The 18,328-nt window shown below is 42.0% G+C and overlaps 2 protein-coding genes across 5 annotated transcripts; one reads left to right on the plus strand and one right to left on the minus strand.

Moving 5' to 3' along the window:
* Positions 1-119: 119 nt before the first annotated feature.
* LOC129168525 (tetraspanin-8-like) lies at positions 120-13,445 on the minus strand. 4 transcript variants are annotated; one of them, XM_054753897.1, is made up of 11 exons: positions 8,205-13,445; positions 6,550-6,628; positions 6,283-6,348; positions 3,864-3,980; positions 3,720-3,794; positions 3,524-3,619; positions 3,370-3,462; positions 3,190-3,285; positions 1,596-1,679; positions 1,269-1,440; positions 120-415 (listed from the first exon to the last, which is right to left on the minus strand). In XM_054753897.1, exons 2-10 carry the CDS (start codon positions 6,607-6,609, stop codon positions 1,306-1,308), a joined length of 822 nt encoding a protein of 273 aa, XP_054609872.1. In that variant the 5' UTR covers positions 6,610-6,628; positions 8,205-13,445; the 3' UTR covers positions 120-415; positions 1,269-1,305. The 4 variants fall into 4 exon arrangements, with proteins under 4 accessions (XP_054609872.1, XP_054609873.1, XP_054609874.1 ...); XM_054753898.1 differs by lacking the exon at positions 8,205-13,445 and adding an exon at positions 6,703-6,716; XM_054753899.1 differs by lacking the exon at positions 8,205-13,445 and having other exon boundaries at positions 3,220-3,285; positions 6,550-6,696.
* Positions 8,873-13,877, plus strand: pus7l (pseudouridine synthase 7 like). The gene is made up of 9 exons (XM_054753890.1): positions 8,873-10,408; positions 10,475-10,634; positions 10,711-10,927; positions 11,005-11,103; positions 12,056-12,137; positions 12,261-12,426; positions 12,517-12,640; positions 13,357-13,410; positions 13,476-13,877. The coding sequence occupies exons 1-9, from the start codon at positions 9,616-9,618 to the stop codon at positions 13,773-13,775; spliced, it is 1,995 nt and encodes a 664-aa protein (XP_054609865.1). The 5' UTR covers positions 8,873-9,615; the 3' UTR covers positions 13,776-13,877.
* Positions 13,878-18,328: the final 4,451 nt, after the last annotated feature.

Here is an 18,328-nt window from a genome sequence, read left to right on the forward strand (position 1 = left end):
TAGAAACAAACAATTACATGCTTACAAATATCGATACTGTTTAAATGAAAATGATGCGGTCATCTTACTGTAGCTTCAAATCCTCCATAAGTCTTTCAAGAAACTGTTTAAAAAGAAGCAAAAAGGCAACAATTTTATTCACACAAAATAATAAGAACAGAATTATACAAACAACAAAGCTGAACCTCGTCATGTGATTTCATGACATGCAAAACTCACACACAATGCAAATGCATTTACAAAAAAAAGCAAAGCATGGTATTGTTGTATATATTTTCTATTGTATATTTTGTTAAGTTAAAAGCAAGTGTGAATGGTTGTTTGTCTACATGTGCCCTGTGATTGGCTGGCGACCGGTCCTGGCTGTACCCCGCCTTTCGCCCCGGAGTCAGCTCTGGATAGGCTCCAGGATACCCTGGAGAGGACAAGCGGCATAGAAAATGGATGGATGGAAGTTCCAAGTCAGCTTTGGTGTCTCACATGGGATATTGATCAACAGTCAATCGATGATCAGAGGCCTGTACTGCCAAAGTGGCTCAATAAACTTTGAGCTTTGTGCTCACGACGCAGCTCAACAAAACCTCAACTCCCCACAAACAGAGTTCAACGGTCCCGCGACGGTGGTCATCGACTCACTTTGTCAACGTCTGCTTCTCGGCTTTGTGCTCAATGTGCGTTTGAAATCATATCGTTGTACTTCCAAAGAAAAATGGAGCAATCCCGGGGGCTGTATTTTGCACATGAGGAGCAAGTAATGATTATGGCGTGTGATGAGGAGCTGAACAAGATCACCATTTCCAAAAGCAACACTGGCAGAAGATTGCCGAGCGTGTAACTGCACAAGTTAACTTACCAGGAGCAGCCACTGCTGCAACACATACGTCTGCTAACACCGGCCAAATTCATATTTCATATTGGTGTTTATTCCCGACACTCGGCTCAAAAAGTGGGCAAATGCGGCGAATTCCCTCGGCTGAAGATCTACATCTCTTATCGAGAATTTCATCAGGGAATGCCAGCGGGTCAGTGTGACCTCGGAGCGCTGCCTGAATTATTCTTGCTCCCATGTTCGCCGGGTTCTCAAAAAACGGTGACGCCATCTCCGCATGAGTTCGACAGTGCAACAGCGGCACTTTCGTTGCCGATTTTAAGCTGGTTAAAGTTGGGACCAGTTTACGAGCTGAGCCTGAATTACCACGGTGATATAGCCGCGTTAAAAGGGAGCCACCTTTGTAGTACAGGCAAGCCCGGCTTTCGACTCAACAGACCTCGCGAACCCACTAAACTGGCTTCGCAGTGCTCCGCTCAGCTGAGCTCCGCAGGCTCAGTGAGGACGGCGTAGTTGCCGGTTTTGGCCTCTCGACTGTAAGCCACGGCGTGTGTGTCCTTCTTGGGTTTGAGCTGACACAAGATGACAATACTCAGCACACAGGCCAGTGTCTGCACACACACACACACACACACACACACACACACACACACACACAACATGACTGTAGTGTAATAAAAATACAGCAATAAGACACATCGACATGTATGGAGACAAAAATGGTGTGGAAGTTATTCTGAACCTGTCCAAAGGAACTGGCACGTACCCAAAGTAAAGTCAACGCCACCGAGATACCCGCCGCAACGTCCATGGCCAGGTCTAAATTTTGGATGACGACTGGAAGACACGGCTGCAACACACAAGCGTCACACACATCAACACATGACAATATATCGGCATAGAAATAGAACACACACACACACACTAATAATGATCATAAATCACAGACACTCCTATAGTCACCTTTGCATTTGTATTACCCAATACAGTAGATATAATCAGAGAAAATACCACTTATCAGACATAAATAAGATAACACAGACTCACACGCTAGCGGTTCCTTGTTATTTTCTGGACAGCGCACTTCATTGCGGCTTTAAATGTCTTTGCACTGGTTATTAGCCAATATAGTAGACAGAAAAAGAGTAAATAAGCCATGTAAGACGTAAATAAAACTTCTGCTCGAGCAGCGTCACAGTAAATGTGTTCCTCAGGGAACCTTGGTGAGGAGTCGAGTGCCCTCTCACCAAACACCGACACCTGGTGGCCAATGTGGAATACGGCACCACAATCACATTTACAACGCTTTTTCTGCCTGATACAGCATGTGTACTTTTATTCATTTAGTTACATCATTTTGCCGTTTTTACGCTTGACAATGCTTCATTTAGGCCAAGAAGAAGTACAATCTGCTTAAATATGCTTTTTTAAAAACTAATAATAGGCCGTATTCCACCATAAAACGGTGATCAATTATGAATTAATTCATTTTCAAGATATTGCAAGGGAGTGACAACCAAACCGCGACATCGCCAGGGATGACTGCAATATTACATTTTTCTGTTTTTTTAAATGTTAGAATATTTCTCATAATTTTTCATCTAATTGCCTTTTTTTTAAAAATGTTGCATTTGTAAGTAGTAAGATGAAAAGGTGGTGCACTACTATATCTAATACATAAAACTAAATATAATAAATAAGACTTGAGCATTTTTAATTTTGTATTATTTTCGTTGTTAAAGTTTTTAAATAATTTTGAAAAATGATCATTACAATTTTAGTAAATTAATATTGTGGAATTGACTAATATTCATAATAATTTCTTGCAGTCCGTTTAACTAAAACTACAAAAACAGGAGTAAAATAGTAATGCAACTGTGAAATATTAAGTTTTAAGTATGTATTGTACGTATTAAGTACTTATTTGTTTTAATTTTACGTTTTGTATTTTTTATACTTCTAAAATATCTCTTCTACTGTATTGTATACTGTTTGTTATTTAAGTTAGTATGAATTATATATATATATATATATATATATATATATATATAGTAACGGAAAAAAATGAATATAATTGTAAATTCAACATACTAATAATAATGATAAGTGATTTTTTTTTATACAAATGCACCGTATACAGTATATTATTACATTTGTTACAGTTACATTCGGTTATAATATCGTTATATTCAACTTCTCTAGGTGATTTCATACATCCACTTCAGTGCCCTACAAATGTTCCATGCCAAATAAAAGGCTGCTCTCTGGCATTTAATAAAGCAAAACATTCCATTCAAAGAGCAGCCTTCCTCCTTGCTTGTTCGATTTAAAGGAAAAAAGGACATTTAAAAGGGATCCACTGTGATAGTGCTGTGTAACGATGTACGAGCCTCTTCATAAATCATGACAGGGTCGTCCGTGCCCTCGGACAGGCTGCTGTTCTTTGGAGCGGCCACCTAGAAACAAAACAGAAGAGTGAAAAGAGTGCATGGAAAGCGCAGCAAAAATGTAAAGCAGCTTGTTGTTGTGATCACGCTCACACATGCGCTGGTGGAGTTGTCAGCGCACAAGCATGACTCTGGGACGTCATAACCCCACTCTTGGTAGCCCTGCTGCACCCCACAACATTCCAACTGGAAAAAACAACACGAATAAATCCCACCCCCACGTTGTACTTGGACGTCTTTTACTGACTTCTTTTTGCGTTTCGTGCATAATCTTGAGATCTGCGTCAGTGGCGTTGCTCAATGGCTGTATGCCCATGTAATACATGTTGATGGCTTTCCTCATCTGCACGACAAGAGCACACTCTTAGCACACACCAGGAGTAAACAGGCACGAAAGCTGATGAGCTATGTAGTAGAAATGGAGTGGAGAGCAGTGTAAATACCGTCGGGCGCACAAACAGCAGGCCCATGCCAATGTAAAACACAAAAAGGCTGCATAGGATGACTCCAACTGTGAACTGACACACAAATAAACCTTCAGGGTCTGGTGATCAAGTGTGTGTGCGCGTGGTTGTTTGTATACCCACCACAATGATCATCCATTTCTTCTCCTTGCAGACGCCATACAAGCCAACAACGGGCAATAACAGCATGATGACGGCAAGCGTGTACACGGCACGTATGCCCACGATCATGTCCTCGATCTGTGGACAGTGATTGAATGAACGTGTTTAGCAGGAAATCACATTTCAGCGCTATGTTATGTTACATTTTGTGGACTTTGTCAACAAAAAAATACTTTAACCTGCACCGTATTTTCCGGACTATAAGTCGTACATTTTTTTCATGGTTCGGCCGGTCCTGCGACTTATACTCCGAAGCGACTTATCTATGTTATATACTGTATATATGCTGTAGGCTTGTGTGCCAGTGTCTGCTACTCCTATCACTCCTGTACCACTGAACATTTACATTGTAAACGTCAACTGAGAAAGACGGAACACAAATGCCCCCCCCCCCCCCCCCCCAAAAAAAAACCCAAATTCTGCAGATTACAAGATGCAAGAAAACCAGTTATGTTATGTCGTTTAGGCTATAGTTATTTGAATAACTGTTATCTGTTAACATGTTAGGTTACATACCACCTATTCACATTACGTTAGCAGACGTTAACGTAACGTCTACAGCAGGGGTCACCAACATGGTGCCCGCGGGCACCAGGTAGCCCCCCAGGACCATATGAGGCGCCCTCAAGCCTGCTTTTCAATCACCTTTTAGTTAATAATGTGAGAACACTAAAAAGAAATGCATTCTGAAATGCAAAATGTGAGTTGTGGACACCAGCATGTTGTGGATGTTCTGGTAAAACAAGCATATTCGGATTGTTTGGGTTGAAATAAGCTATAAAAATAATTGTTACAAAAATGAGTAGCTCTTGGCCATTTTCATTTTGTAAAAGTAGCTCTCACAAGGAAAAACATTGGTGGTCTACAGTATGTACGATATTTTAATCATATTTTAGAATTTTCTATATATTTGATCAGAACATATTTTATTGTTCACATATTTATATAGACCTATACACATCCATCCATCCATCTTCTATGCCGCTTATCCTCACTTGGGTGGCGGGTATGCTGGAGCCTATCCCAGCCAGTCAATCACAACATATAAACATATTCTAATATTTTTTGCATCTTTTTTTTTGGTCCTAAAACTTCTTTAGCGCTTTATTTCACTTTGCACAGACCTTGTATTTTTCCCTTCATTTCCAAGCAGCTTGGGAATATTCCTTCTAAAGAGCATGTGTGACTTTCACACAGACAGGAAGGAGCAATGTTTTAAAGCGCATGCAGAGGTACATATGTCATTTGATACTTCACATGTAGCTACTGCCATCTTGTGGCGTTATTAAGAAAAAACTAGATCAGGTGTACTCAGGTGCTAATCAGGGACCCCTGTGGTTATTTGCTTTTGTAAACCCCGCACTCGGCGACTATAAAAGACTAGAATAGAATTGAAAAAGTGTTTAGCGGCGTACCCCTTCAGACATTTGACCTGAAGCCATGTACCCCCTACTGCTGCACACTTAAAAAGCACACAGCCTTGGATATTAATTCACTTGAAATATTGAACATCATTAATTGGTATCAATTTTGTAGTAATTTCAGGTCAAATTGTGTATTTGTGTCACATTTTGGATAGCGTTTCACATGAGCACTAATAAATAGATAAGTCATCATCCAACATATCTTTTGCAAATATTGAAAATAGCTATTTGGTTAACTCATTTGAAAGTAATTCTGGGTCAAAATGTGTATTTTGCATGGTTGCATTTTGATAAAGTTTCACATGAGCAACGATAAACAGATAAGTAATCATCCTACATATCTTTTATTCCAGTCTGATGTTGGCATCCTTCCGTTTGAATGGCTTGAATTTGAGCATCCTGTGATTGGCTGCCGACCAGTCCAGGCTGTACCCCGCCTCTCGCCCGAAGTCAGCTGGGATAGGCTCCAGCATACCCGCGACCCTAGTGAGGATAAGCGGCATAGGAGATGTATGGATGGATGGAATTTGAGCATCACTTTTTTTGTCCACTGACGATGGCTTTGTTTTAAATCTGCATAACAATTTATTACCCAATTGATGGGGAAAGTTTAACAATCACGATAAAGCACTATCCGAAGTAAAATCTTTAGATTCAGCACTATTAATGCACAAAATAATCACCAAACGTACTAATTGTTCACATGACGCACACATAGCAATGAGCAACATCGTGTGATGTCTCCTTCCTGCTTTCTGCGTCGTTCTCCACTCACTGCGCCCTGAGGCGTTCAGGCGCACTCGTAATTGACAGTGTTAGACGCTAATTGTTTTTTTAAATTTTTATTCACGTACCCCCTATTACAATTGGCATACCCCACTTTGGGAACCTAGAGTGTAGTTCTTTGATAGTGTTTCATAGGATCCAGTCACAGTTGGAAAGATAGGGGGCGTTACCTCCTCATCACGGTGGTAGTGACCATGTATGAAGAGAATGCCTGCCAACATCACCGCACCAATGACCTGCAACAACAACACACTTTATTCAGGTAACAATGGCACCAACATAGCATTGAAGCACATGTGTGTTTAGAAGAAAACAAGACGTGAGCCCAGCAGGAACAGTGACTACTGCAAAAGTAGACATCCAGAAATTATAAGCGTACGGTGTCATGTGCAGGAAATGTCAAAAAAAAAAAGAAGAAGCGTGGAAACAACACTCACCGCCATCAGACTTGCCACAACTATGAAACTCCTTTTCACCCAAATGTTCACTTTCCCCATTTTGTCCCCTGGCGTCCTCCTAAAAAAAGCATAAAACTCAGAAATGACGTCCTTTCGCAACACTTTTGATGATTAGAAATGTGCAAGACGCACTCAAAAAAGCAACAAGCCGCACCCCCCACCCCCCACACTCCCCCCCAAAACTTGTGCGCTGGAAAACGGGTGGGCGGGATTAAGACAGCAACAGGGGACAGAGGACGAGTGGGGCGGGGTAGTGATTCAAGTGAAGGATATTTGGGAGGAACGTTAAACACATGCACACATTGTTCCAAGATGGAGAAAGTCATCCATTCGTTTTCTCTTTTCAAACTCCACTGAGGCTTTTTTTCTTTTTTTGTGGAGGGGCGGGGGGATTAGTGGTTGATGTAAAGACAGGAGGGGAATTCCTCCTACATCCAGATGTGTGGAGGTGAGAATGGCTGAACTGTGTCTGGAAGGGGGGGGCCTGACATAGCATGCGTGTGCATTGCCGCTCAAGACACAATAAAGCACTGATTGTCTGGTGTTGACCCCCCAACCCCCCACAACACACACACAAGTCATTTGTGGAAGAACAAAAAAGCATTTGATTGCTAACACACATCGAGCCGTGAGAGCTTCCTGTTCGCAGCAAACATGAAAGGACACGAACTCGGATTCATTTCTGCAAAACACACAACTCTGGCTCGAAACATTTTTCTGTTTTTTTTTTTTTTTTTTTGCTACTTGGCATTTTTTACATTATTATTAACAACATTAATAGAGTGGGTATTACTGTTACTTGTGTTACTGTTACTTGCACTATTACTTTTATTAATATTATTGTTATTTTTCATTTTGCTATTTCCTACCTTAATTTTTTTCCTAACTTGAGATTTAGTATTACTTTTCTACTAGTTTTGTTTTTAATTGTGCTTTTTTTTAACATTATTATAACTATATGTTTTATTTTTAACTGTATTTTTTACTTTACATTTTGTTATATTATTCTAAATATTATTTTTAATTTTACTACTTTCTACCATTTTGTCTGCCTAGAGATTTTTTATTATGTTTTGTTTTTATTTTTTTAACTACATATATTGTTATTACTATGTTTTATTTTTGATTGCATTTTGAACGACTATTGTATTATTTATTAATATATTGTTATTATTAGTATTACTAATTTTCATTTTGCTACTTGATATTTTTATTTTTTCTACTTGAGATAAAAGTTTTTTGTTCATTTTTCATTTAGCGACTTGATATTTCTGTTATTAATATTACTGACCTTTTGTGTAATTTATTATTGTTATTAATATTAAATAGATTTTGCTACTATTACTAATTATTCTTAGTATTTTTACTTGGTATCAGGCTGCTCTTGAGTTTGTAGCTGCTACATACCAAAGAAGGGTGCATATTTTAGTCCATTTTATGTTTGCATTGGCTGACGTATGACATCAATGTAGGGAAAAACACAGTTTCCAGACATAAAACAGTGAAAAATATGGATGCTACAGTGGCCCATTTGGGAATTATTGGACCCCATTGTTACTTGCAAGGTAGAATGAAGTTTCTTCTCTAGCTTTAAGAGTGTCACACATCTAAAAGCCTTTCAAATCCAAACTAACCCAGAAAGGTTGCGCAGAGTCCCTGCTGCTCCATCTGTGCAACATTCCGTCGACTCCTGTACGTGTCACGCTCACATAAACAATGGAGGCCAGATTTCCACATGCTTCCAGGCTCGTATCCCGTTTCCTCACCGTCTTGCTTACACAGTAAGAATTTGAGAGCATTTGCTTTCATTATTTTTGACTGCACAAGGGAAATATTTGCACTGTACACACATGCACGCCCCCTTCTTACAGAGGCTTCTTTTTATTTGAGAATCCCACCCATTGTGAAATGAGCAAGATAACACGCCGTCCTTAAATGTACTTTGCAGATATTATTCTCGTTTTACCCCCACCATCTCCCTCTGGGAAAAGGTCCAAGTCAGTTGGTTGGAAGCAACGCAGCATTAATGTGATCAACATGCAGTGTGGAGGAGGAGGAAGTTTTAGGGGACGTTATGCAAGTGTTTTGGGTCAGGAAACGGACCTTCACCTTGGAGAAATGTCTGTATCTCGAGCATTCCTGCCTGCTGGGTTGTTTTTGGACTCACTGCAGGCGACCTTTAACCTCTTCCAGCTCAACAGTGACGAGCCAATCCGTTGTTTTGACTTCTTTTAGTTCATTCAAGGTTGGATCAATACTCGACGACATGCTGTTCCAATTAGGATACTTCTTGGAATTGTTTAAAACATTGGTGTTCATAGTTCTAGAAAAAGGCTAAAAAATACATACCGTATATTTAAAGACAAAACTTTGTGTTATTATAGGTTATGAGTATCAACATTTTTGTTTTTCTTTTTACATTGTGCGTTTTTTAGAATACTTTTTAAAAACATTTTATTTCTACAATGTTCCCCGGGCCACAAATGTTTAGCATGCTGCACTTGGGACACCCCTGGCACAAGCCTTGCAGTGTTAACAATTTAGGCATTTAAATGACTCTTTCTTGCGTAAAATCACTCAACATCCAATGTTGAGACCACAATAATTCATAAAATTTAAAACAGTTACAATCATCATGTTGTATAAGTGAATCGTGCGAGAAGCGATGGTGTCACTTTAAGAACATGAACTCACGTGACATGTCACATGACCAGGAAGTAGCTGCTCCAGCGTGCTGTGTTGTTTTGTTTACGTGCCACAAGCGGGCTACTCGAAAATACGCGCTCCTCACTTCATTGACACCTGCGCCTTTTCGTTATTATTTGACAACGTCTATTATTTCGGTAGGCACTAATCGCTAGCTTTGGTACTCCTGAGCATTTATGTGGTGTTGACAGTTGTGTCGTTACGGCTTTTTTGTCAGATATGAAGCGTCTGTCGCTATTAGCTTCCTAGCGTGTCTGCAGTAGTAAAGACCGTTGTTTCCATCAGCAAGTTACTGCATATTGGCTGCGTTTTGCTCCGGGGTTTATTCGTTAAGTGACAATGAAGCAGGACGGTGATGCTGCCAGTCTTCCCGTGTGCTTTGTATCAAGCCACGAGGGTTTTCTTGGAAGCATTAAAAAGTTGATCAAAGACTTCGTGGTGACCGAAATAGACATCCATGGACAGCAAGTCAATACAGCAGCACCCACTCCGGCTCCTCACTGCTCAGAAAAGGTCAGTAGTAGATGTAAACAGGACTTTCAGGGAGCAGAGGATCATCATGCCTTCTCAGCAGATTGTAGGTTCGATTTGACCATATCCAGCCCAGACAGCTTGGACTTGAGCATGATTTTGGGTCCGGCAGTGAGTGAGCAGCTGGAGCAGTTTGTGGTGAGTCTCCGAGATGATGTGATGGAGGAGGAAGGTGAAACTCCAGGCAACAAGGAGCTCTCCCTGGGCTCCTTTACTGACAAATACCAGCGCGCCAATGTCCACCGAGCCGTCCGACACCGCTTCCCTTTTCTCATGACTGTCACCATTCAGCCGGAGATCAGGGTGAGGGAGGACCCGGACTACAGGGAGCTGTCCCAGCTGGTCACCGAAGAAGAGGCGGAGGACTTCTTCAGGTTCATCGACGCCAAAGTGCAGGACTCGTCCTACACGTTTCATCCGGACGACAACAAGGAGCACCGCACGGCCGTGCACCATTTCCTGAACCGCCGCTTTGGGAAACTGGTGGAGACGAAGAGCTTTGGCGAACAGGAGAGGACGGCCATCTCGGTGCGGCTGAGGGAGCGAGGCAGACCCAAGAAACGGACCGCAGATGAGCGGAAAGAGGAGGACGTTTACACAGGTTAGAAAAAGATTCCAAAACAGCGCACTCTCTCTTGCATGGTGCCTCACTTTGCTATTTTTTCAGCGTTCACTTTGTGTAAGGAAAACCTGGAGACTCTGGAGGCTATCAGCTACATGGCGGCAACACTGGGCGTCCTCCCGTCAGACTTCACCTACGCTGGCATCAAAGATAAGCGAGCGGTCACCTACCAGTCCATGGTGGTCAAGAAGGTCTCGCCTCAACGGTAACAGCAAGCCTGTGAGGTGAATACTGCCCACTGGGGTCCACAAGTGAAGACAAAACACGTGCTTTCTCACTAGGTTGATGGAGAAGAGGGCGGAGTTTGAGAAAAGAGGGATGCGTCTTTCTCAAATACGCTCTGTGGCCGAGCCCCTGAAGCTGGGGCGCCTCCAAGGTAACCACTTTGACCTGGTGGTCCGGAATGTAAGACCACACGGCGCCGATGACGCTCACACCGGTGCTGAAAAACAGCGTCATCTTGCAACGTTGGTGGAAGAAGCATTGGAGAATGTGAAGGTATGAAGATGTCGGCTGGAACCGTGCAGCACTGCTTGTCACCTTGTTCACATCTTGGTTGGGTTTTTTGTGTGTAGGCCAGAGGTTTCGTCAACTATTACGGGCCGCAGAGGTTCGGAACCGGGCAAGGTGTTCAGTCGGATCACGTCGGCCTGGCTCTACTCCAAGAAGACATGGTGAGTCTTATGTTTGAAATGAACTGGATCCCCATACATTCACCATCCCACTACTTTGCAGATTTGTGATCAAAACAGATTTTTATTTGGAGGAAAATCCGCCATTTTCTGCTTATAATGTCCATAATTTGGTCATTTATTGGTAGAGAAAACATCACATTTGCCCTGCATTGTCAAAGCTTGAGTTGCACAGAAAATAGTGTGAGACAAACTTCAACTTCGCTTGAGGAGGCGTTCTTTACATGCATGAATCAGCTCAATATTTGCACCCTTAATCGCACATCACAAACCAACAGGAGCTTACCGACCCCTGACTCACGGTGCAACCAAAAACAACACAACAGCATTAGCAACACAAGCGGAACACACGACTGAACTGTACTAGGCACCCTGCCACCGATCAATATCGTCCGATCACAAAAAAAATGGTGGGCATGCGGCGGCAAACTGTACATTGTGTGCTGCGTCACCAACACCCGTTTTGGGCTGACACGGGACACACTTTGTCCCGTATTGCCGCGAGAATCAAAACAAGTCTATAAAACCTCAATGGCTTCAGCTTGCCACAGGCTACGCCAATCCATGCCAGCGTGTTTGATTACTCCCTTATCAAACCTCTTGCCGTTCGACTTTTCTTGCATCTTTGTTTACACGCTCCGCCCAGCTGTCACTGACAGCAGCCAGCTAGCTCGCTAGCTAGAGTTATCCGCCTCGCTTCTGGTCTTCGGACTCCAAATGTGACTTTTTACAGCAGTGGCATTTTGTTTTTAAAACAAACAACCAATGGGGTTAGTTCGGCGCTCGACGCTCACATATTTGTATACATGCAGAACAATACCAGTTTTTAACCCACAAGGCATGCTGGGAAGCCCACACACACACTTCGCCAACCGGAAGTGACTCCACATTCATGAGCGACCTGTCGACCCAATTGGCTTTGTTTTGATTTCAGGTGACTGCCGTCCGTTTGTTCTTCAGTCCCGACGATGGCGATGATCCTCAGAGCCAAGCAAAGAGACACTTCCTCCAGACTGGTGAGAGCTGACGCAACACTAACCTCTCACTTACTCCTGTCAGGATAGAAAACACTCAAAGGTGATCTGAAAGTTGCTTCCTGAGACGTTTTTGGATGCAATCCACCAATCTCCACCTTACAGATAATGCTAAGGAGTCCTTGGCGCTAATGCCCGTGTCCAAAGCCAGGGAGCGCCTCATGCTCCGTGCGCTGAACCGCTACGGTACCGGTCCAGAAGGTTGTGCCAAAGCCTGGCTCAGCCTTCCGCACGGCATGAGAGTCTTCTATCCACACGCCTACTGTAGCAGGTTAGCCGCAGGGAACATCATTACATGATCCCAGCCTGTTTCTGCTAATCCATCAGCTTTTTTTTTTTTTTATTTTTTTAAATCATGCAGAGTTTGGAATGAGGCTGTGGCACACAGGTTAGCCACACTGGGGCACGGTGTGCGACAAGGGGACCTGGTGTGGATGCAGGGAGCAGACTACATGGACGACAACCAGGAAAGCAGCACTGCTAAGGTAACAATAGATTCATGCAGTGAGGTTCCCGAGGATGGTAAAGTTAGCGTGCCCGTCACAAACTGCTTCCACACGCAGTGTGCTTGTATTTTGCAACAAAATAAAACATTTGATTAAAATCCCCCCCCCATAAAGGTTAGATATTTAAATGTTAGAAACATTAGCTCTGAGCTTGGGTATGGAGTTAGGGTCTTAGTATCATATAAACTTATATAAACAAAACAGCACAGCTCAGGTAAAATTGGGTACGGAGTGAGGTTCCTGAAGATGTTAAGGTTAGCGCTAAGTCCTAACTGTTGCAAACTGCTTTCACATGTTGTTATGCTCATATTTTGCAACATTGCAGTACATTTTTTACGGAAATTATCAAAATTAAATGAATGTTTGTTTGAGCATTAAAATGCGAGAAGGATTAGCTCTGAGCCCGGGTATGGAGTTAGGTTTTTAGTATTCATTTTGACATATTTTTCAACAAGAATCAGCACAGTTACAGTTGATTTGGCCATTTTGATGATGAGAGAAACAGCACAGCTCAGGTAAATTTGGGTATGGAGTGAGGCTCCCGAGGATGGTGAAGTTAGCGCTAAGCATTGACTGCCACTAAATTGCTTTTACATGTTAAGACGAATTTCAAAAAGAATCGGCACAGTTACAGGTGGTTTGTGCATTGCAACTGTGCCAGGAGCATTAGCTCTGAGCTTCTGCTGCTTTTCCAGATCCATGTCGTGACAGAGCAAGAAGAACAACAAGGAGTCTACTCCCTCGCTCAGGTATGGCGCACAATTTCCACATTTCTGCAACTAGAACGCCACTGAATGTATTTTTGTGTCGTCAGGTGTTGCTCCCGATGCCGGGGAACACGGTGAAGTACCCCGAGAACGGCATGGGCACGTGGTACCGGGAGAGACTGGCCAGAGACGGCCTGGAGAGCTGCCGCTTCCGAGTGGGCAGCCTCAAGATGAACCTGCCGGGCTGCTACCGCCCTATGCTGGCCAACCTGTGCAACCTCCGCTACCGCCTCCAGACCAAGGAAGAAGGAGCAGGAGGCGGCGAGGTGCTCACCTTAAACTTTGACCTGGACTCCTCCTGCTATGCCACCATCTGCCTCAGGGAGATCATGAAGTGTGATCCTTAGAAGTCACAGGTGACAAAAACAGTAATTGTAATTGTGTTTGTAATTCAGTGTTTGGGGATTTTTGTCGAGTTGTGTGCAAAGCTTGTCTGTTCTGTGACATAAATGCCAAACTTGAAAAAGGACTTGCGTGTTTTTTTTGCTAGTTACTGTCACTTCCTGAGCAACAGCGCCCTCTGCTGACACTGCCTAGCTGCACAACTACGTATTTACCACGAGGTGGCGACATGCTCCAGCTGTTCCTCAACCATAATGATTCCCAGTGTTCAGCAGTTTACATCGAAACGATGCTAAGCTGTGCAAACAGCCTAAACAACACACTACTAAAAGGGTAATGAGTGCACGTTTAAATCTTTCACCTTTATGAGACATTTAAAGAGCAGCCATGAATTATAATGATGCATGCACCCCTGCTGAGATCCCTCCTGGGAGGCCGCACTCAACCAATCTCCTGTGTGACTAATTTCTGGAATTTTGATGAGAACGTGAAGTGATTAAAAAAAAAAAATCCCCCCTCCTTGCATGAGTCCTTAAGGCTATTTTTAATTCCTGTTACTGGAAGGTCTGAATGGATGTTGTAGGTTGTAACATGCAGCCGTCTGGAAGATCACCCGCCACGCAAAATCACTCATTTCTACACTTTTTGAAGCTCTGCTGATACCAAAATATCACAAGCAAGCACTGATGATAACTCATATCCCGTCTTAACACTTCCGCCCTGGATCCTGGAGTCTAAATTAAGATCTGTAAAAGGTTTTAGCCCGAGGATCTTGGCAGATGAAATAGTTTTTTATGTTCAGTCAAGTACCGGCTCAAATGGTTCTGTCGCCCCAGGTGGCAAGAAATAATCTGGCCTCTTTCGACAATCTCATTACATCTTTTTTTTTTTTTTTTTTTTGCTGAACATTGCTTCCAGATGTCTTGACTTTCCTCAACAGAACAGCAAAAACAACAAGCAGAAGATGCTTTGCTTTTAATCGTAAACAGAGAATAACGTCATCTAAATACAAAATAGCCAAGCCCGGGACAGCGTCTGGATAAGCCATTGCCATCCCGGCCGACTGCAGATAAATATTGACCCACTTCCACGATGACACGAGGAAGTTATAAAAAGACATTTGCTATGCATGTGCTGGGATATTATGCTTGGGAAATATACTTATCCTGTTTTTACTGGACTAAGCGCTCTCCAAAATGCCTTCCTTAAGCAAATAACATGAGATTAGCCTCTAATTGCTTTATAATGGCATATAAAAATGTATACACAGTGGCACCAAGCTCATGATGGGCCATGTAAACATTGCAGTCACCTTTGACCTGTCTGGGCTGCCTGTCACAAAATTGGTGTTTGCGTGCGCGTGTCAAAAAGGAGCTACTGTCCAGATGCGAGACAGGCGACATATAAACAAAAAAGTGGCTGAGAAAGGTCAAGAGAGGCTGACCCACCAGGAGTAAAGCCGAAGATTACAAAGAAACAACAAGCCCATGTGTGCAAGTGTTCAAAAATATATGTTAAACATATATCAAATATATTACGCTCCAGCAAGAGAATGAAAGGTGGTGTCGCATGCATCCATCAGTCTCCAATTTCAATTTGAAAATAACATGAATTAACATATTTGGAATATTATTAAATTGACATATATCCATAGTACGACAGCGTGTACATTGGGGAAAAGAAATCTGAGATTTCGAGAAAAAACATCATCAATTTGAGGGAAAAAAGTCGGAAATTTACGACTTTATTCTTGTAAATTTACATCTTTTTTCTCAAATTTATGACTTTTTTCCCTTGAAATCTCAGATTTTTTTTGTGAAAAAAAAAGTCGTAATATTGCCTTTGCCCAAGGTCACATAAGTCCCCCCTTTTCATAGCTGTCTCAGGCATTGCCTGTTACGACAGAGTATTAAAATAATCTGAGATTTTGACAATAAAGTCGTAAATTTGCAAGAAAAAAAAGGGGTAAATTTACAAGAATAAAGTTGGAAATTTAAAAGAAAAAAGTCGTAAATTTACGTGAAAAGTCATCACGTTACGAGGATAAAGTCGTAAATTTGCGAAAAAAAACTCGTAGCTTTATGTTGCAGGCATTGCCTGAGACAGCTATGAAAAGGTGGCAATTATGTGACCTTTGGCTTTGGGCATGTGGAGGGTGCGGGGTCAGGAAGGCGGACGTGAGAAGGGCTAGCTAGCCATGCTAATGTGTTTGTGCTCTACTGCTCTGTTTTGCTGCCACGTTATCAATAAAAGCTTGCCTGAAGCAAGAGGAACGTTTCCTTCCTTCCTGAAGAGCTATGCTGTATGCTGCATCCCTCTGACGCGTATGACACCTAATATTACGACTTAATTCTTGTAATATTATGACTTTTTTTCCACGCAAATTCTTTTTACAATTTTTTTCTCATAAATTTCCAGCTTTATTCTTGTAAATTTATGACTTTTTCTTGCAAATGTACAACTTTATTCTCGGAAATTCACAACTTTATTCTCATAAATTTACAACTTTATTCTCATAAATTGACAACTTTATTCTCGTAATATTATGACTTTTCCACGTAAATGTACGACTCTTTTTCTTGCAAATTTCCAACTTTATTCTTGTAAATTAAACATTTTTTTCTTGCAAATTTACAAATTTTTCTTGTAAATTTACGATTTATTCTCAAAATCTCAGATTTTGTCAATGTGGCCCTAATACTCCGTGGTACTATATGTGGTATGTCGCAAAAGGTGAACCGCGATAGAGTGAGGGAACACTGGCCCGGTAATATGTCAGTCAAAATAGGTACGTAGTGTTCACTGGGACACACAGTTCATGTTTACGTCCAGTTAGCATTCGCTATCAAACATTACAGATGCACAAGAAATGGAAATGCTTATACAATAAACAATGCAGCCGAAGTCAAGGCGACACATTAACAAGGTTTCAGCAACGGGCACATTTTCCAATTCACCATGAAATAATAGTTTAAGAAATGGAAGTGTACAAACACTCATTTCTGTAGTGGAGTTCAGGGCGCGAAGCGAAGCCATCAAACAATTCACTTTTTTGTTTTTTTTTTCTACATAACTCGCCTCTACAAGTGAACGGCTAACTTTTGTTATAGATATAGACACCTTACCACTCGGTTACTTTATCCCGAATCAGAAGAACAAAGGTGAAAGTTGCATCTGTGTGTGTCGCTTGAAACGCTGCGGGGAAGCAAGAGTGAATCAGGAGGGTGTGCTAGCTTAATGTCATATGACATGTGCAAAGTGACGTTTACGCGATCGACACAAATGATCTTTGCGAGCTACCGATAGCTCGCGATGGACGTAGTGAGCGCCCCTGGTTTAGAGTATCAAAGGTATTTTGATTATTTTCCACATTTTTTCAGGGTCTTAGAACGTAAGCACATCATATTTGGAACTAAAACGCAAAATGCTTTATTGGAATTCAACTCGATCTACAGATATTATTCATTTTCAACATATTTCTCCCTCTTTTTATATTGGAACCTGAGAGTTTCTGGGCCAGAAGATCATAGCACTTCCCAAGTAACCCATCATGATATCCGCTGACTGCCATGATTTGTAGTAATGTACGCCTCCATCAATTTTGTCAAGTATCATCTTAACGTAGTTCGTGACGCTTAGTGTACACAAACACACACATGGCTGGAAGCCGGAGACACTGGCAGGTCGTGACCTGTGACCCCCTTCATTGTGGGACGGTGTCTGCAAGCAGAGCAGTAAACCCGATGATCCCCGTCTCTGCCCGCAGGCTGCTGTTTGGTCAGTTTGGCAGAGCCACATGTGAGAGGCCAACATGTGGCACCGCCACTGACCTGATAACGACAGCCGACCTATTGACAAGTGGAAGGAAAGGGGCGGGGTGGGGGGCTATGAAATTGATTTTAGTCGATGTGGCGCTGCTTTGCATGCATCACTAGCTGGATGAGGCATTCACATGGTGTCATTTTGAATGTGGAGTGAGACTACTTGAGAATGAACGTACTGAAAGGAAACTAGAGTACTCGCTCTTACCGTCTAATGTGCACGTGAGCAACTTGTTGCTAGGCAGAACTCAGGGGGCACAGTATACACTCATTTCATCCAATACATCCATGACTACTAAAAATTAAAAAAAAAAAAAAAAAAAAAAAAAAAGAGCAGCAAAAACGGAAAAATCAGCAGTAAAAATAAACAGACAAGAATAAAGTCAAACTATTAAGAGGAAAAGTTGGAATCTAATGAAAAAAAGTTGAAAAAGGAATCTTTACCATAAGTGCGCTGTTATATGAGGGGAAAAAAATTACATCATTTTAGTGGCGTAACATTGAAATATTTAAATCCTAATCCCTGTCTTATGAGAAACAAATAAAACCCCCAAAAATGATAGTTTTGGGGGAAAAAGTTAGAAAATATGTAACGTCTTGGCATACCTACGGTACATGTGTTGCTCAACAAAATATCAAAGTGGCCCAAGCTTGCGTCCTTTCATTTTTCACAGCGTGGCTTTCGGTGGAAAAAGTTTGGACACCCCTGGCATAGGGGCGGAGCTGCACACCAGAGA

The sequence above is a fragment of the Dunckerocampus dactyliophorus genome, chromosome 15, assembly GCF_027744805.1.
Source record: "Dunckerocampus dactyliophorus isolate RoL2022-P2 chromosome 15, RoL_Ddac_1.1, whole genome shotgun sequence".
Classification (NCBI taxonomy): domain Eukaryota; kingdom Metazoa; phylum Chordata; class Actinopteri; order Syngnathiformes; family Syngnathidae; genus Dunckerocampus; species Dunckerocampus dactyliophorus.